The sequence below is a fragment of the Grus americana genome, chromosome 19, assembly GCF_028858705.1.
Source record: "Grus americana isolate bGruAme1 chromosome 19, bGruAme1.mat, whole genome shotgun sequence".
NCBI classification, from domain to species: Eukaryota; Metazoa; Chordata; class Aves; order Gruiformes; family Gruidae; genus Grus; species Grus americana.
Genome location: NC_072870.1, coordinates 3,365,931 through 3,386,223, shown reverse-complemented (window position 1 = coordinate 3,386,223; position 20,293 = coordinate 3,365,931). Strand labels below are relative to the sequence as shown.

The following is a 20,293-nucleotide window of genomic DNA, read 5'->3' as shown; positions in this document are numbered from 1 at the left end:
GTGTATGTCCTGAAAATGTAGGGATGGGAGATTGCTGGCAATTCCCCTGAAATAAATCAGATAAGCTAAGATGCAGTGGTTTTACTTTTGTGTTCCAAGTTTAAAAAAAAAAAATACTGGGAGACTGATTTTATTTGACAACCTGTAAAGCTTGAGGAACTTTGCAGAAATGTGATACTTGTTTTTGATAATATCAATGTGCTTGATTTGTTTATCTTCGTAGTTGTCCTCCTATTCAAGTGAAAACGGAACCAAATGAGGATTCTGGTATGTTCAAAATTTTGTCCTTATTTGGAAAACTAACAAAAAAAAGAGTTTCTGTTCAGAAAGCTGAATTTAAGTCAAAGATAGGAAGCTCCAAGAAAAAACCAGCAAAAAGACATCCTTTGTGAGAAAGAAAAACTTTTCTTTCCTTAAAAATGCCCACTTTTCAGTTGGCCTTTTTACCGTGTATTTAACTTTAGCCAAATGTTTCCATTTCTAAGAGGAAGAAATTTATAAAATTTTCTAGATTAAAATAATTTATCTTTGTAAATAGTTTAAAATGGAGAAGAAGAAAATCCTCTGGTTTTTATTTTGTTCTAATTCAAGATCACATTATCCCTAATGGGGAGAGAAAAACTTGATTTATTTGTTAATATTACTAAAATATTGAAAATGACAGAATGTCCATTTTCTAGCTAAAATGGAAATAAATAGCAAATGTGTTTAAAAGACCGACCAAGCATTGGTAAGTTCCCCTGCAGGTAGGACATGATCCCACAAGGCGTTGTGATCCGCACAGAGCAATGCTGAAGTGTATGCTTGGAGATAAAGGCAGGAATAATCCCATTAAAACCAGTGAGATGGCAGGTGTGCCTGGAGATAAGCTGCTGACTTTCCCTGTTCTTGGGTTGGGTTACACTGCTCGGTATTTTGTATAAGAATTAAGTTTTTATGTTTAGTCCAGTTTTTTGCTCTAGTTCTTTATGCTTTACAACTTTAAACTTGTGGTTTGGGAACCCTTCATGGTTAATGTTTAGCTTCACGTACGCAAAGAGTTAACTTGAGCTTTTTGTTAAGTCAGTCCCAGACTCTTTCTGGTGCTGCTTTCTGGGCATTTTAAGGAATTCTTTTGTTGGAATGTTTTGAAAACATTTTAGGGAATGCTGTGAAGGCTTATGGAGGGGATACTTCACTTGAAGGAAGCCAAGAGCAGTTGAGGAGCTTTGTGTTGCTCCATCAGCAGCACAGTTTGATGCAGACTGTATCTGAACTTGGCTGTACAGAGGAGTCAGCAGGAGGAAGTCTAGAAGTACTTTTAGCACAACAAGTAGTAAAATATGTTTTGGGTTGGGGTTTTTTCGTCTGTGGTAGTGGGCAAAAAGGAAGGAGACCGTTCTTTTTAATCCTTCAGATCCGAGATAGCATTTGTAAGGATGCCTAGTTTGTAGGGACGCATTCAATCCTGAATCCCTTCTGACAGCGACCGAACTGAAACATAAGAAACCAACAGGGCACTTAGTTACCGTTGTTTTAGCTGAACAATTGTTTAGTGTCTCAGCACCTGAAAAGTATTTCTTCTTTTTTTTTTTTTTTTTTTTTAAAATAAAGACCAGCTAGGATCTTGGTGGGTGTTTTGTTTGCCTTTTTTTTAAAGAATCTGGTTATTACTAGTTTCCACATTTGATTGCTTTGCTGCTTCTACAGGAATTTCATTGAAAATGGCAACAGTAACAGTGAAGGAGGAATCAGATGATCCTGACTACTACCAATATAATATTCCAGGTAATGATACTGACTTTCATATGGGTTTATCTCATGAAAGGGTTAATTGCTTAAGTGTTGCTTTCTCTGTGCCTCTCTCTACTTACTCTTGGTCATTAAACATGCAATTACTTAGCTCTGTTAGGATACAACATTGCCTTGCTGGCTATTATTTAAGTTATTCTGAAGAATACCAAAAGACCTGAAGTAGAACTTCGCCATACCCATATGCGTGTGTTTGGGCTGAAGGAGAAATTCCAGGAGTCTTTTGAACTGCTTGTTTTGTGGTTTTATTCTGAGGATCCAGTGTACAGACTCTAATTCCAGTGACCTCTTTAAGCAGGAAATAAAGCATAATGACGATGCTGTCTAGAGCACCGCTTGAATATTTTCTTTAAAGTTTCAGTAACTTTTATAGTGTATCAATCACTCTTCTTGTATGGAATGGCCAATATGTGCCAAAATCGTATTGAAAGGTTTATTTATATAGACAAAGCATAACAACATGCGTGAGGTCCGTGCCTCGGGCTCTATGTATGTTTTAAGGTATCTCAGTTGCTTTGCCTCATCTCTATGTATTCCAGTTAATACTGCATGTTAACCTCAACTGGGAGTGGAAGAAGGAAATCATTATTTCTTTAGGTTGAAATGAACAGTAATTAAGAAGTTGTGATTATAAATGGCAATATAAAATAACTAGAACCCTACATTTATTATTTCAGCCTGTTTGCATTTGTCATTAGGTTAGTTGAGCAATACAAAGGAGCATAGGCAAGCTGCCACACATCTCTGAAGGATAGCTGCATGTTCAACAATGAAGTGCAAACCAGCACATCCTTTCATTCTGTAATATTATATATTCTTGAGATAACATTTTTGTGCGTGTTTAGACACAAAGATTCTTGAGATTATTTTCTAATGTGCTTTAATAACTAACTACAGGTTTGTAGAATGAATATTCTCAGTACTGGCACGTCTCAAGTATGGTATGAGCACTGTTCAGCGTACTGTACCGTACAGCGTAGCAAAATGTCACCACTCAAGTTCAGAATTGGAAAGGTGAATTCTCTGGTGTTAGGATTATCTCTCCTTCATATTTGTACATTGCCTAGCCTCAGGGGATGGAGGGGTTTACAGGCAGGATAGAATGTAGTAAAAAGAGATGCTTTTTTGGAGACAGCGTAATCATTGTTCCTTCCAAAGCCAAGTCCTGTCATCTTTTTGCTTTTCAGCCCCTTGTGGTTTTCCATTTCATGCACGAAAACAATGTCAGGATTTGGCCAATAGCCCGAAGTGTAATCCAATGCCGTTTGAAGAGAGTGTGTACTGAAATCACTTCCTTACAAAATAGTAACCCATTGTACTGCAGCATGTTTGTCTGAGCTGAAGAATCCCATTTATACAATATGCTTCCATAGTGAAGTCTGAACAATGTGGATTCAAGGGGGAAGAATTTCTATTGTCTTTTACATAATTCTAAATTTAAATCTCTGATTGGTGAAGAGCAATATGGTATCTTTGTAGGATAAAATGGTGCTTGATTAATAATTCTTCCTTCCCCCCCTTCTAATGTAGTTCTCCAAACTTGCATTTAAAACAAGACAAAACTGAGTATATTAGTAGAAGTGATGGGGTGCTGTGAGTTCAAAAAGACGTTACCATGTCAAGTCATGCTGCCTTCCCCGGAGTAAAGCAGCTTCCCCCTCGTTTTTTCGAGTTGCTACCACTCAGATTCAAGCCGAAGGTGGTACAAAGTGCAGAGAGCTATAAATGTGAGACATATAGGGGTTTCTTTGTGTGTGCATGATGGTGCTGTGCAGAGGAGTGAACCTTAGAAGAGTACAGTTATCCTGAGGTGTGTTCCTGAGGAATGACATGAGTCTGCTCAAGCATTGTTTTCGTAGAGACATGCGACAAAATAAAGAAAATGGTTAGGGTCATAGTTCTTACTAAAAATACTCTACAGCAAAAGCTGGGCTTATTGATTTATGAGAAGAAACAACTTAACTGTTAGAGAACAGCAATCTGCTTGGGGCTTCCTAGAGAAAATGGTTTACTGATGAAATTTCATGGTTATTATTGTTTTTTCTCTGAGTGTTGGCTTCCTCTTATAAATCTGTAATGCTGACCAAAGTGCTGTGTGCCTCGGTGGTGCACGAAACTCTCCCATTAATCAAACAGAGGGAAAATTATACCTGTAGGTGGATGTTCTTTTAATCTCTTATTATCACATAGCAGGTCGCAGCATTTGGATGTTGCTATGAGTTAATACTGAATTACTAAATTTAGAAATGTTTTAGCAGTACACAGTAAAAAGACTGAGAAATAAAGACTTTAGCCATCAAAAACTTCACGTGGGTGTTTTCACAGAGTATTAGGGGCAATTTTCCATCAGTGGGCACTAGCAGTATGGCAGTGAGTGTTTGGGGGTTTTTTCCAGTATCCTGGACAAACGTGAAGGTTGCCGCAGAGTTAAATGCTTTGGGTGACACCAAAGATAACCTGTTCTGGAAGAAAGGTCCAGATTTTGACCGTTGACTAAATGAAAAGTACAGAGCAGAGATCCACAGGACTAAATAACGCATTCCAGGTATCATAGTTAATATTCCTGCATGTACCTTATCTACAAATAACAGTTATTATGGCTCTTATGAAAAGAAATGTTAGTAAAAATGCTGTTTCTTACTTTAGTGGTTGAAACGTGGTTTGTACTCTTAGCTTACGCACGTTGCGATGCTGGGGAATAGATCTGTCTCCATGGCTGTTGCAGAGGGACCGGCATTTGTTTCAGCCCAAGCTCCAGAGCAGCTGGGTTTGTGCAAGGCCTGATCCAAGCAGCAGGGCGTGTGTTCTGTACTGTGTTAATACAAATACATCTCTGTGTCTATAAATCATCCTCACTTCTGTGCTGGCTTCCTCACAGTCAGGAGACTGTTTAGCTGATGTGTAAATGTGTTGGACAGTAACAGATACACATCTTGGCTTCTTACTAGAAGGCTGTCCGCAAGACCCAGGGTAACTTAAAGACTTTTAATGGGAAAAAAAGAGGTCAAAAATACCATCAGTGCCAGAATGAGAACAAGTCTGAATCAGTTAACAGAATTAAGAGCTATACATATTTTGTTTTTCCCAATTTCCAAAGAATCAGGAATACACTAAGAAAATTCCTTGGGGACACATCCCATCTTCAATCCCCATCATCATCACAGAGTAAAGCAAGGCTGTTTGGAGACATAGTCCACGCAGAACTGAATAATTTGCTGACTAAGGACCAAACATTTCCTGAAAGAGGTGTGTTATCCTGTGAATTTTGTGGATGCAGGTCTTCAGTTACCACTGAGGCCTTGAAGTTAAAACCAAGAGAACTGAAGTGGAAGGAACGGGCTGTAAAGGGTGTCCTGTGAATTGGCTGGTTCAGCTTATAAACTGCTGGCTAATGAACTGACTGGTTTAGCTTATAAACTGCTTGGAAGTGAGTAAACAACTGCCTGACATCTTTTCTCTTGCACTGTTCACCATATGGTTGAACAGTTCTGTCAGTTTTGCAATTTCGGGAAATGTTAGAGTGAGGCAGTTAAAATACAGGACATTCATCCAAAACCAAATGAGATTGAAAATATCTTCTGCTGGAAAAAAAGCCTCAAATGTGAATACAAACTGTGCTTTTGTTCTCACTCTGGAACATCAAAAGTCATGAACATCTTTCAGTGTGTTTCTAACAACAAAATATTTCTCCTTTGGAGATCTCCCAGAATACTAGAAGTAATGTCCATTTTAATGGGGCTAAAACTGTAAATTAAGTCAAATTTAAAGCTAGCCGGCAGTACTCTAACCACCACAGTGTGAGACTCAGTGTGTAGATACTATCTTAAACCAAGAAATTCCAGAGAATATATTGAGAAAACAAAAAAGCACGATGTGCTTCCTGAAGGCATTCCGATATTAACCGGGTAATTGCATATTGTTCACATTGCTACCATCTGTGTAGCGGGAAAAAAAGTGAGCATCACTGACGATGCTAATCCATGAGATGATCCATCTGTTGCTTCTGCCAAGTGGCACAGGTTTGGCCGTGTAGTGTTGGGACATGATCCATTAGAAACTGAGGCTGAGAGATCTGAACTCAGGTAAGTAAATGGTTTGTTGGTGGGTAGCGGAGGAATAGCTGTGACTCTGGAGGGAATGGCATCTACGCCTGTGTTTAAAGGAGTTGTTAGCATGTGAAAAATTACATATTTGTAACCGGCATCTCGGAAGTTTGCGATGTATGGCAATAGCCATCTTTTACACAGGTTTCACTTCTATGCAGAATCCCAGCCCAAGCGCGGGATTTAGGTGCAATGGTCTATTAGGTATTTATCGGCTCACAAAAGACCGCGTTCTGGTCGGAGTGTTAGAGAACGTCTGAGTGCCTGTGTTGCGTAGCAGAGTTGACTGTTACCTGAAGAGCGAACTTGGTGCTTTTTCTCATACGAGGTGATATTGCTTAGCTCTGCCTACAAATCTTATAGTTTAGACTCCAAGACACAACCATACTACAAGTTTTTACTTCTAATGTGTCCTGTGGTTTTAGTAATTAAATCTCCCACCTTTGTGACCATGCTTCCTCTGCTATGCCTGCTGCAGTGGAATTAAATTCTTACCTCTCAGGTTTTCTTCTTTTTTTCTTTTTTGTGATTTCCTCATACTTTTATTCCTAGATGGATTTTTTTTTTTATCTGGTTACCACTGTACTTGGTTTTGGCTTTTCTTAGTAATGTGATGTGTATGTATCTGCCTGTTATGTGCATGAACGTAGTAAAGTAGAAATGTATCTGCTTTTGTTAATAACTCCTGGTGGTAGAAAGTTCATTTAAATTTCAGTTTCTAGTCTTTACTAAATTAAGCTAGCAGAGTATATTGTTTTACACATTTTTATTTCTGAAACAATTTTTTGATGCTGCTTTTTTTCCTCTGTCAAAGCTTCATAATATGAATGAAAAAAGCTTCCAGTTTCATCAAATAATCTGTGAGGGTCACTTTAAAAAAAATCTGATGGGTTTACTACATGTACTGTAGTTTTTATTGACATTAAAGCTGAGGGGACTGAATTTTCAGTGTTTAATCCCAGGGCCTGTAAGCCTAGTAAGTGTGTCTTTTTAACTAAAGAAATCTTTCTTCAAGTTTGAATGTGTCAAAGATGTTCCCCTTTTCCTTTTTAATTTGTGTCACAGCATGTATTTGGTGTGAAGATAATGCAATATAGAGACTATTGCAGAATATGTAGGTAAAACAAACCCTGTCAGGATTTCTGAATTAAGGAATAAACATGAAAATATCTGCTTATAATAGGGTATTTGCTTGTAATGGGATGCATGCTTCTGTGTGTCAGTGCGTTATGAATTATAATAATTGCACGGTCTGAAAAATTCTTAGGAAATGACACTCCCATCTGGCTGCATACACCAAATGTGCTTATTTAAATAAAAGCAAATCTAGTCCTTGGAGACATTTCCCAGCACGCCCAGGGAGGCTGTGTTCTATTCCCACTGGATTGCAAATCCCAGTATGAGGATTTCTGCTGGTGTGGCCCAGAGCACCACCAGCGTCTCTGGCTTCTGCCTTGCTCCCTTTCCTCCCCCTGCTTTTTCCCATCTTGGGACTATGGTTCCGGCTGTGCCAGTACCACTCCTTCTGCAGCGTGGAGCTCCTCTGAGTTAGAGGCAAATAGGAAAAACCCCCAAACACCACCTCCAGCAAAGGAGAAGTGGCAGGAGGGGGTTAAAGCAGCATTACTGGAAGAAATGCATGTGAAACAACGAACCTTGTTCCTCATTTGAAATCCTGTTAATTTAAAATCCCTTTGAAAATCTGAGCTATCAAAGTAGGCAGAACTGGCTCAACCAAACGTTATTGTAACCACCCAATAATCATGTTTTTCTTTTAAAAAATTAATCCCTAAATATTAATTTTCTTGAGCAACTCACAGTATTGGTATTGTATATGTACTTTCAGTTAACTGAAATACTCATTAAGTCTGATTGTGACAACAGTCTTTTCTGTCTTTTCTTACTGTGTGTTTGAAATAATGACTTGAAAATATTTCACTTGCCTTATTAGTTAACAGTAGCTTTTCTTGTTGTGAAGCTATTAATATTCATTGTTGATACACTTTTAAAGCTACCCCTAAATGGCCATAATTTCTGGGGAGGTGCATGATCTTCTGCAGATTGCTTTTGCAAATTATTTGATTTACATAGAACAATTAGTTCAGTTCCAGTTAGTCCTATACATTCCGGTATGGCACACGTACGCTAGTTTTATATACCTGTGCTGTTTTTCTGGTATAGAACGAGCCCTTGCTCAGTGTGAAGCCATTTGTGCTGTAAGCAGTTCACTCTTTTCAGTGTAACTGCAGGAGTGCCAAAGCATTAAGCAGTAGGATTTTAGGGGTGTTAATTTAATCTTTTAAGTGTCGTTTGTGTGCTGCTTTCTGCAACAGCCTTTTTAACGCAGTCCGTATATAGCCATCAAAAGAGCTGTTGTGATGAAAAGCAAACAACCTTGAAGTGTCGTAAATTATTTTAATCTCTCTGAATTTGTCTGTTTAATGTAAGTGGAAATTTTAAAGTCAAAAAGGACTCCCTAGGAATACAAATTTTAACAAACAGGAAAAAGATTTAGCTGATTAAAAATTCATTGACAAAAGGCAGAACCATCAACATTTCATATTTTAAAATTAGTTTAACACCAAAAAAAATTGAAAACTTGCTGTTCTGCATGAGTCTTTGCCTGTTCAGTAGTCCAAGAAATGCACACCCCTGCCATTAGCCCCTCAACATTTTTATTCTGTTGAACTGGATGAGTAAGGAATTATATCTTAATATTTTCACAAGGTCTTTCCTAAGTTCAGCGTTACAGAAAGGATGAAATGAGCGTATGATATATGAAGTTAAGAGTTATTTGGCAAATTCCTCTATGGACTGGGAAAATGTGTTTGTTGAGAGACACAATTTAAAAGCTGTTCTCTTTGTTCCCAAGCAGGCCCTTCCGAAACATCAGAGATGGATGAAAAAATTGCTCTTGCAAAAAGTTACACAGGTAGGTCTTTTAGTGTTTATTTTTTCTTACATCTGTTTTGGAAATTGAATGTGTGAGTTTTACTTTCCAAGGTTCTGCTTCCTTGATTTGAAGTCAGAGTTAGGGTATTGGAACTAAAACTTCAATAGAAATGAAAATTTCAGTTGCCTTAATTTTCAGGTGTCCAAGTAGAGAGACATATAGAAGGGAATCTCATTTCTTCCTTTTCTAAATTCAAAAAGGAGCATCAGGTTGATCACTAAAGCAGTCCTAATTTGTGCAAGTCAATGTGTTTCTCATGAAATTCAGTCTGTTTCATAATTGGTTATCAAATTTGATAAACTTGTGCTTATGTATTACAAGTACAACTTCATCATTTCTTTCTTCTAGCTGTGTGTGAGGTGAATGGATATATATAGAACAAAGTATATGGGAAGTCTGTGTTTAATGGAAGGAGTTCCTCACTATATGTGAACGATATCTGAAATAAATTTACTCCAAAATTGTACATTTTTTTCCCAGCTTCTTACAGTCTGTATTAAAAATACTAGTTTGCCCATTTGCAAACACTAGAAAATACTAATCTGCATTTCAACCTGTGAATTTCGTCAGAGTGCTCCTGCTGTCGTGAATTTAAGATGCGGAAGTTGAGCCTTCTCTATGTTGTTTGTGTGAATGTTATAGTTCTGGATTTTTCACTTACGAAAATCCTTGCTTTGAATAGTCAATGTTAAAAGTTCCTTTTGTATTTTTATTATGGTATGTTTTTTACTTTATATTTGTCTAAAGGAAGCCACCAGGGTTCCGACTGCAGTGAAGGAACAGATGTGGAAATACCAGTGGAAGGTTAGAGATCTGAAATGTTTTTTTATGAGAATAATTTAACATCATTGGATATTTTTTACAGAAATATTTGAAAAGATGGCACCTTAATTAAAGTTGTACATCTTCTCCAACCATTCTCTTTCCACATTTCCACATGGTTGGCTTTTGGGGTTGTTTTTTTTGCTTTCTTTCGCTTTTAATCTCCCAAATCATGCTGCTCTGTGGCTTACTATAAACAAGTTGTGATGGGAGTCGTCATTCTTTTAAACCATAAACTGCATTTGTAAGGTGCTTGTCACCCAACATTTAATGCTTTGACATGATGTTAAAAGTACATCATTCTGCCGCTAGCTTCATTCTAAGCACCTGACTCCCAAACCTGAGTCGCGAGTATTTTTTTGGGTGTTAAGGCCAAGTTATATTAGCAGCAACGCTCATTCTTGCAAATCCCATTAGTTTTGCTTTGAAGGTAAATATCACCATAGTTAAAGGTACCATTACATGCAATTGAAAAGCATTTCTCTTGATAAAGGAGAATAAAGTTCTTTGCTCTTGCTGACTGCACTATTAACTCTACTTATTTGAGAAGAAATAATCTAGGTACTTTGTTTTCCTAAGTATAATGCCTTGAGCTTTATGCCTGACCGTGAAGAGAAGCCTGAGGAAAGGGCAGTGTGATACGAAATGGCCAAGACTCGGGCTTTGCTTTAGTTTTGACTGTGTAGAATTTTATAGCTACAGGTACTGAGTGTGGCCCTTTATGTCAGAATATGGTTTTGGTTTACACCCTTTTCTCAATTCTGTTCTCCTTTGCAAGTTTCTCTAAGAGATATGCTGCGAGTTGCAGCCTGGCTTTGCTAGACAGAATGAACCTGTTTGTGAAGTTTAGTACTTATGAAAAGATCTATAGGCAGCGATTAAAAATTGCAGGTAACAATCTAACTTACGTTTAATTTGTTGTTTAAATAGCCATACAGTGTAGGCAGTCTTGTCTGGATTCTGTAAAATGAAATTATTTATTGCTGACACTCACAAAAATGAGTACAAAAGAAAAATCGATGACAATGTGTGGATTTTTTATTAAAGAAATACTTTTAATAGGCATTTAAAGTTCTTCTGAAAGTTGGTCTGAAAGCTACTGCCTGCGATGCAGAAGATTTGCAGAAATGATTGTTTCCTGCAAAGAAAAACATCAGAGGGATACACGAACGTATCTTTTGGTGTATATCACTGGGGATTTTCACTGGGTTTTCCCCTCCAGTAACCTTGACAAGCCGGTGAAAAAGTGGCAAAATTAACATGTGCCCAGAATCCCCCAGATGAGCTGTTAGCTGAGAAAGGTGTCTGAGGTCTTAGTGAGATTGGATGAGTGGGGAGCATGGTGTGATTGAAATTCAGCGATCAGAAAGTTAAGGTTATGTGCATCAAAATAAATCGTTTTAAATGGAATGGAATCACACTTGAGAAACTGGAGACGGTCCCAGTGAATGACAACATTTCGAACTGTGAAGAAGGCTGCTGCTTAGGAGCTGTGTGTCTTTACCTAAGATCACCAAATACCTAGTGATGATAATACTTGATTAAAAAAAATTGCTTCAGTGTTTAAACCATTGGTTTAATATGACTTAAGAAGAAATGTCCCATCTGGGAGTTTTCTTCCAGAACTTTGTTACCACCTGCTTGGACGTTTTTGCATGTTTCTCTTAATTATGACTATTTCTCAGGGATTTGGTACTGAACTAGATGGACTATTTGCCAGTCTTTGTGGCTGTTCTTCAGTTTCCAAAAACTGCATTTCTTTTTTTTTTTTTTTTTTTAACTTTTCTGATGCTCTCAAAAAAGGTTCGAAGTGATCAATTGATGTGATAGTTATTTTATGACCATACTTTATGTTCACGTCTACTAAAAGACCATTACCTCTTAATTCTTTCTCTTTGTTGTGCTTTGCGTTGGCTGTTATTTACCCAGCACTCACTCTGAATTAGATCAAAGCATCACACTATGATTTCCGTGAACTAGATATATTTGACGTAGTTCGAATATACTCCAGTTGAGGTGCCTCAGTAGATACTGCTGGATCTCCGCCATAGTCAACATCATATGAAGAGCCTTTGAAACAGAGATTCTTTCAGACTTGCTCCCAAAGTGCTATCATACTTCCAGCTTACAGAGATCTGACAGAAGATACTCTTCAAAATGCACAAGCGCAGTATTACTCTGCCAGAATAATTAAAATATATTCCTTCATGCAGTGCTACTTAGTTTTGAAATAGTTTCCAATATAATTAACTTCATTTTTTTTTTTAAACTTTACTGCAGTTAAATGCAAATTGCTCTTTCTCCCACTGAATATTGATAGGCCTAATCCTATTTATTATGTTGGTGGAGGCTGCCCCAACAAAAGCATTGTGATTATGAATTTCCCTCTCATTTTTCACTGTTGGCCTTGCAGCCTGTTATGGAAATCATTAAAGTGCAACAACTATGAGTCTGTATAAATGGTAAAGAAATATATCATCTGTAGGGGCACCCAGCCTTTGTTTATATTTTCAGTAATCCTTGATAACAAAGGGGAAAATATTTATGATTGTATTAATCCTATTAACCCAAGAATAAGGAATTTCCTACTGTCATTAACACCAACTCTGCGCTGCTGCACACGCAATTTAGCAAGTCTAATCCCCACCTCCATACCCTTGTCTAGAATTGCTTAAAAGCTTATGGTAAAATATCTTTGCTTCTGTTTTTGTTGCATGCTGTGAATGCAAAACGTTTCAATAAGCCAGGGGGCTTCTTTGACAAGTGTTAGTTTAAACAGAGAAACACAGAGTGTTTGGTTAAAAATCTTTTCTGTGTCCATCATTCAGCAATCCTGTTTTTCCCCCTTCAGATTCCTCCCAGCATGCCCCTTCAGAAACGAGTGAGGATCCGGAGGTCGAGGTCACCATTGAAGGTTAGTTCTCCAGTTCACTGATTGCAGTCCATTGGGAATTTTTTATGTCCAAAAAAAAATGTTTTACTATGCCTGCATTGCTTGGCACTGAATAAGTAAGATTATGTGCCAGTGTTGACTGCAGTTTGGATCGTGCACTGCTTAGTAACCGTATCTAGTCCAACATTTTACAAAACCAGAGTGTATGGAAGCATACTGGACTTACTGGGGCGGTTTTGAAATAATGTGTGACAGAGATTTGCATCTTTCACACATTTTGTCAAGCATTGGTAATGAAGAATACTCATTATTTAACAGCTATTAATTTAGATTTTAAAAAGATTTTACACTGTTCATTCTGAATAACATGTTGTTTTATAAGCATACTGTAGTTATACATAATTTCTAGTTAACATGGGAAGAATTGTTCCATAATAGAAATGATGTGTTATGGGTGGTGTAAGTGAAGCTTCAATTTATTTGTCAAATGTCGATAAATATGAGATAAACCTTTATACTTCCCACCTCCCTTTCTCATCTAAATGGCACTAAAGCCACTAACCAGTATCCATGTTGTTTTCATGCTAGGATGTTGGTTGGAAGTCAGCTGTATTTCTTGTATTTGTGAATTACATGTCCTGTAACTGCTTTAAAACACTTCTGAGATTGGCTTTTACAGTGCTTGCTTCTGGAATGGGTAAGGTTAAGACCACCAAATTAGCAATTTAGAAATTAGGCAATGCATTGTAGGACAAAGTTGAAACTTCTGGCATTACTTTCACCTTTTTATAATCCAGCAGTAAAATAATTCTTACATTACCTGAACAGAAAATGTAATAAGGGAATAGTCATTAAGTTCTGTGTATATGTAAAGGCCTTTACTACAAAAGTAAAAATGCTCTGAAAAGGTTTTCTCTAACAGAATATATTACAACTGCATAGGTGCAAGAGACGTCAATGTGTAATATTATGCTTTCTAAGTAAACCGTGCCCTTGGTGGGCTGGGCAGATGCTGTTCTGTATAGGAAATAAACTTTAATTTTCTTTGTCTGCTTTAACCATTTATTTTCTCTAATGTTGCAGGTATTGGTAATTGGACAGTCTTAAAAACTCATTGACTGGTAGGGAAGACAGTGTTTTGGATTGGGAAGTAACTGGCTAAGTAGCAGCTCACTGAAAAGTACCTGGGGATTGCAGTTTTCCCCCTCTGTGTGTGTTTGAGGTAGGGCTGACCTGTTAAGTGAATTTCAGCCACGTCCATCAGTTTTACACTGGTTTGAAACTCATTTTAGCACCTTTGAGCTCTTCGAGATCAAACTTAGGTAGTGTGTTTCAAGACTTGTTAGTGGAAAGCTAAAGTAGACAAAAAATGTAGTCTACACCTGCACAATTTATTTCCTGATTTCTTTTGCTGTCATGTGGTCATTTTATGACCATGAGGTGTCCAGTCATGTTTCAGAACACAATATTGCTTTCCTTAGGAAGCACAGAAGCAGCTCTGCTTTTTGCTACCTTATGCCTTGTGCTGGCTCTCTTGTGCAAATTGTTCCTCCACAGGCCAGTAGCTTTGTAAGGTTACTCAGATAAGTACTTCATTGCAAAATTTGATGCCCTGATAAAGCACAGTTCAATACTTGCATTAGAGCTTTGAAATTCATAGTAGTTCCAGCATTGCACGTGAGTTCTCTGGACATTAAAACAGTGATATTTTTATGTTTCTTTAAGATGATGACGACTACTTGCCCCCTAACAAGAGACCAAAGAACACTGAGTCAGCTAATGAAGCTACCAATACTGGGAGAAGAAAAGTGAGAGAGTTCAATTTTGGTAAGATAAAAACGAAAGATTATTTTGTGTGTCTGTTTTATAAAAAGGTACTAGACAACTTCACATTCCGGGAGGGAGACACGCCAGTGCGAGTATTCATTTAAGAGCCCAGGGTTCTTTGTAGATGTGTTGCAGCAGTATAATCATCATCATAGGCTACCTCTGTTGTTTCTCACTATTCAGAGTGACCATCTAAACAGACACTGCACGTAATTTAATAAAATATAAATAATTCTAGATTTTTGTCAGCTGATTTCTTGGACAAGAAGATAAGACTGAATTCACTAGGGTACTGAATTATGGCAAACTGGAGGTCAGGAGCCTGTCTAGCTGGTCTTTCTTCATATGTGCTGTGAACTGAAGATGTGCTGAGGGGAGGCACGTTTGGGAAGGTAACCCAATGACTCTGTTGTGCCAAGTAGCCTGCCTTGGTCCCTGTGGACACACAAAAAGTTGGCATCTATTTGGTAGTGTTCTTTCGTGATACCTTATGGAGAGTTCTCACTGCAGAAAAGCATCTGCACCCTGTAGTTATTCTGGTTAAAGGTATTTGCATGTGATTTGTTGCAGCCCATACATCTCCTTTATTTCTTGTTGTGTTTTGGTTTCTGGGCACATATCCCATGAAGCTGTGTACCTCTGTAAGGTTCTGCGCAATCAGGAATATGTCCTTTGGCACAGTGCTTGAGATGTTTATTAGGAATCCTGGGATTTGAAGTCAATTGAAAAATCCCTATGGAACCTCTTCTGACATCTGTTTTGTGTGAAACGTTATTTCATGCTAATTTCAACTAAAATGAATAAAACATTGTTGAGAGCTCTAGTCTCAAAAGATCATTAACACTAATAGGCAGTTCCACATGTAGCGTTAGGTAGTTTTGGTTGGGTCAGGAGAACATAATGGCAACGTTAGTAGAGGAGAAGATTGAGTAGTTAATACTGCAGAGGCTTTTGCTAGAATATATTCCTTCAGTAGAAAACAGCATCTAAACTTGGCAGGCCAGCAGTGTTTGAAGGGAATAAACAGTGAGGTTGATTACACACAGAGAGCAAAGGTAATAAAATTATGAGGATGATAAATGTTTGAGTTGAGCTTGCAATGTTGAAACACCGGTTAAGGAACACCTTGCAGCTTACCTGCTCGCAGTTTCTTCTGAGTTGACTTGGTAGATTATCTCTGGGCTGTTCTCAAGAAAACTTTGCTCTTAACCACCTGCTGAGCAGTTAGAATACAGTGTTTTGCAGCTCACGGGTTATTCAGAGATGTTTATTCCTGGGCTTCCTAAACTGTAGTGAGGTTATTGCCCCTCCTGTTCACTTTTGGGGTTCACCTACAGAAAGCGGTATCTCTCTACGGTGTTGCAAGGTTGAGTTAAACCACAAAATGAATGTGAGAAACTTTGAAGAAATAGACTTCATTTGCTGTAATAACAGAGCAACTGTTGGTAGTTGCAGTGCTGCTGTTTGGACATTTCAGAAGGCTTTGTACCTTTGTCTAATGAAGTCTAATATTAAATAATTGCACAGGAGAAAGGAGGTGTCTAATTCTGTCATAAATAGCTGCAGAATAACTAAAGCACATGCACTCAGAAGACTGGAAAAGAGGTATAGATGCTTGTCTCATAAGGACTTTCAGTATTTTACATAACACTGATGCAATCCAGATGTTTGATAGCTGTAAGTTGGAGAGACTTCCTGTATGTCTTGATTGAGGCAGAGATCAGGTACCCCAAGTGGCCCAAGAAACGGTGAAGAATGTGCTGTGCTCACATTGTTTTGTGTAAACAGGAAAACAAAGTGGAAAACAAAGTAATTGTGACCAGGGTGAGGAATGAAAAGTGTCTGGTAAAATGCTTGATAAAGGTTAAAAATCTTTGGGAAGGGAGGTTGGATTTAAAAAACATTTCTGAACCAAGTATTTAAGATTAAAAATATCTTTGCTGAAAGGAACTGACATTGTCAGTAAAAATCTCTTCCCACAACGTTTCTGTGCTTTCTTAGAGATTTTATCAAAAGCTCAGAAGCTTGAAGTTGTGTCTTACAGTTGTGTCATACCGATTTAGTGGAAAAAAGTCCCCTTAGCTGTTGTCTCACTGTGACAGTGATGGAAAGTATGTATAGTTTATGACACGCTGTTGAACGCAGGTTTTGCCAGCCTGCAGCATCCTGAGAGTTGCTGCGTGTTTTCCATTTTATTTCCCCACAGAATACTGTGTGGCATGTTGATGGAAATAGGAATGTGCTTGTGAGCATCATTTTGTTTGCGCTGTGCGGGTTGCCCCTGCTGTAGTGGATGTTATCTGGAGCAGAGAATGGGGTAAACCGAAGAGGTTGTGGTCAGGCTGGGGAGGTTTTCAAGATTGTTAAGTAATTGGGATGATGTTTTCCATGTATCAGAAGGTGTATATACAGGAATAGAAGGAAACCACCACTTCTCTTGGTGCCTGCGGGAAAACTAAACTGCTTTGCAGAGAGTGATTACCAAAACAGAATATCAGCTTAGCTTTATGCTATGTCTTCAACTTTGCTACTGAGCATAAAGCGAGGGACAAAAGAATGTTTTTACAGTAATTGGTCTGAATCCAAGGGGTTAATAATGCTGACAACCTGATTAAAAATCATGCCAGTTACCTGATAACACCTCTGAATTTTTAAATACCTCTGTAGCTTAACTTAGCAATTTACTCATAAAATACAAAAGTAGCTAAAAGAAAACCCCAACAACAATGTGCTGATCAAAATGTGAGCCAATCTATGATTTTTTTTCAGTTGCTATTCTCTGTATATGCACCATTCCAAATAAACATGCCTGTATTGTGGTGTATTTGATTATTAATCCCCCTAGTGTTTCCATTGGAGGGAGAGGGGCATGGAAGTAGTTGCTTGAAAAGATCCACGTGGAATATTTGGCCAGTGATTTTGAGGTTTGGTAACTGAGAAAAACGAAGCCTTGACAACTTAATGGCTCATGTAGGAACACTCTTGCGAGCATGCTAGCAAGCCGAGGGAGACCAGGCTGGGTGGGAGCAGCTTCTCCTAAAATTGCAGCAACAACCAATATTCAGAACAGTAGTATTTATATACTTTTATATGGTTGCTTTGTTAATATGGTATGACAGTCTTTCTGGCTGTTCTCCTTCTAACAAAAACCAGCCTGAGTTTTAGAGGAGATTGTTTGCTGAGCCTGCCTTGGAGCTTGATAAACTGAAGGGAACTCAACTCTGTGAGAATTTCCTGTGGGTTACAATCTGGAGTCACACAGGTGCCTTTCAAAACCCTTGTCCTAGGACTGTCCAGGCGTGTTCACCAGCTCAGTTGAGTAAAGCAGGGTTTCCCCTTTAGGCCAGTAAATTCTGAGCCATATATTCCTGACTCTTGCTGGTAAAACTGCTGTTAACCCATTGTTTGGTAGGTCAATGAAAAAATGCAGTCAGTGGTTGAGCTGGAATCAGAAAGAGCTTTATCTGGCTATACATCTGCAGTTAAAGGGGGAAATTTTACAAGTTCGAAGTGACACAGGAGTAGAAGGCATTGAGGTCAAGACATGTTTATCAGCTAAGAACCTGTGTGCTACAGGATAGCAGTAAAAAGGGTGGCAGAAGCAATTATATAGATTTATCCACAAGGATGTTATTTCAAAATATAAACGGGTTAATTGATGTAGGTGATATGCCAGGTAACTAGAATGAAGAGTTTATGTGTGGATGCAAGGCAGCATGCCAAAACACCCTTTCCCCTCTAAACAAGGTCTTATTCTTGCCCACATCTGAAGTATGCTGTTCTCTTGATATCCATGAAATTACATTAAACAACTATAAGCTTAAACATTGCCACCAAAGTTATGTACGTTGGTCTGAGAATGAATATTTAAACCCCTTTCGATACAGACTCAAAATTCAATCCTCTGCCTTGTCTGATCTAAGAATTTTTTGACAACTGGAAGTGTAATAGCTTGAACAGCCACATTTTTTGACTCTGTAGTTACTAGATTCAAGTCTTTGGTGTAAGAAATAAGCTGTAAGTACACTTGCTTATTAACTCATTCTTAAAAGGCCAGCCAGCATCTGGTACCATCTACAGAAGAGTTGCGGCATTTTCCTAAAAGCATTGAGATAGAGAACGCACATTTTCACAGCTTTTTGTACTGTCACAAGCAGAAAATTAGATGTTAAAATTCTGTCGTTTAATCCAGCTCTCCATGGAACACACGATTGGATTTGGATAACTCCTGTCTTGCAGCCTGTATCTTCTTTCAGAAATAGGATTTATGGGGATGTTTTTGCAACATCAGGACTTGGACAAATACTGGATTTAGGTAGAGGATGGCACGATGCCTCCTGACCCAGATAGTTGTACAGATTTATGCCAAAACAACTTCATGTACTTGCTGCAAGCTTTATCAAGCTTCACTAATTAAGCTTTTCAGTGCCCAGATTCAGATAACCAACAGCAGCAACTGCAAACTGACTTTACCCCTGATGGTAGTGAGAGCTGCTGACCACGCCATCAAAGAGAAACCATTTTTGGAGGTGCCTTTAGCCTGGTTTATGGTTGTTAGTTGTTTGTTTGGTTTTTTTTTAATTTGATTTAACATCTGCACAAGTTTCGGAGGTAATCTCAAACATTTTATTCTATCCTTTTTCTTTCTGAATGTATCCATGTATTTTAAGGTATAGCCTATTCCTTACTCCACAGGCACCTGTAAGCGAGTGAGCACACTGCATATTTCAGTTAGTGATAACAGATTTTACAAGAGGTTCTCAGTTTCATTTGTACGCTGACGTGTCCTCCTCTTTTCTTTGCAGAGAAATGGAACGCGCGAATTACAGACTTGAGAAAGCAAGTTGAAGAGCTGTTTGAAAAAAAATACGGTATGTGTTACACTCCTGTCCGTACAATTGCCTCTAGTCCTTTGACACCGTAAATCACAGCTCTTTGGCATGCATCTTCCTGTTGGCTCAGGAGCACACTGGTACTGACGGCACCAAAGGGTTAAATATTATTAGAGGACTTAAAACTGGGGAAAGCGGCTTTTTTAATGAGCAGAGTAATTTCAAAATTGGGTCCCCGTTTGGCACCTAAGTGCAGAACTCGATTTTGTTTTTCAGTTATGCTCAGTTTCCTGGAGCTCCAGTGCGCTCATGTCTTGGGCACACGCATTTGAGTGAGCTGCCCTTTCTTTTTCCTGTAATTACACCGAGTCCTTAAGTGAAATAATCTTTTAAAATGACTCTGGGGAGAAGTTACCACTGACTGATTGTTCCTTTCTGATGAGGATTGATTTGCAGCGAAGCAACAATTGTATGTTAACGGTTCTTGGAGAGAAAAAGCAGCATACGTGTTAGACTTTGGCATTTGTCTCCAGATGTTGCACCTAAACATATTTTGTGTCCACATATCACAGACTAAATCAGCAAAAACTTCAAAATAAATGGTAGTGCTCTTCTGCTGTGAAAAGTGGAAGTGCTTTCGGAACAGACCTTGTGATGTTGGAGTTATTGCATGCTTTGGGTGTGACTATCATCTGACTTTTAACCAGCCCACTGAAAGTAACTCACACTAAGTAAAACCACTTCAGAATCTGATTCACAGTATTTTAGTTGCTCTGGAAAGGAGCTGATGCTTTAATTTTTGTTTTGCCATTTGCACGTAGCCAGCCTAAAAATCTTCTGTGGAGTCTGTTGAATACAGAGCTATTCCTGACTTGACAGGCCAAATGGTATTAAATTATCCCCTTTTTCCCTGTGGATGACAACATTCCATTGCTTCACAAACCAATTCCATTTCAAATTTCAGTTCTTGCTATCTGTATGGTCATGCAGTTTCCCATTTACTGAAGGGAGTTGTGGATAGAATCATAGAATGGTTTGGGTTGGAAGGGACCTTAAAGATCATCTAGTTCCA

The 20,293-nt window shown here is 38.3% G+C and overlaps 1 protein-coding gene across 5 annotated transcripts in view; it reads left to right on the top strand.

Annotated features, from left to right (window-relative positions):
• GTF2I (general transcription factor IIi) overlaps window positions 1–20,293 on the top strand; it is a 77,789-nt gene that overhangs the window by 28,223 nt on the left and 29,273 nt on the right. For 3 of the 5 annotated variants that reach the window (XM_054847269.1, XM_054847274.1, XM_054847271.1), the window contains exons 8-14: window positions 224–267; window positions 1,690–1,767; window positions 8,767–8,826; window positions 9,595–9,651; window positions 12,521–12,583; window positions 14,288–14,389; window positions 19,195–19,260. In XM_054847269.1, coding sequence (XP_054703244.1) covers window positions 224–267; window positions 1,690–1,767; window positions 8,767–8,826; window positions 9,595–9,651; window positions 12,521–12,583; window positions 14,288–14,389; window positions 19,195–19,260 — 470 coding nt within the window. The remainder of the gene's footprint in view (window positions 1–223; window positions 268–1,689; window positions 1,768–8,766; window positions 8,827–9,594; window positions 9,652–12,520; window positions 12,584–14,287; window positions 14,390–19,194; window positions 19,261–20,293) is intronic. The other 2 variants (XM_054847272.1, XM_054847273.1) reach the window with 2 other exon arrangements.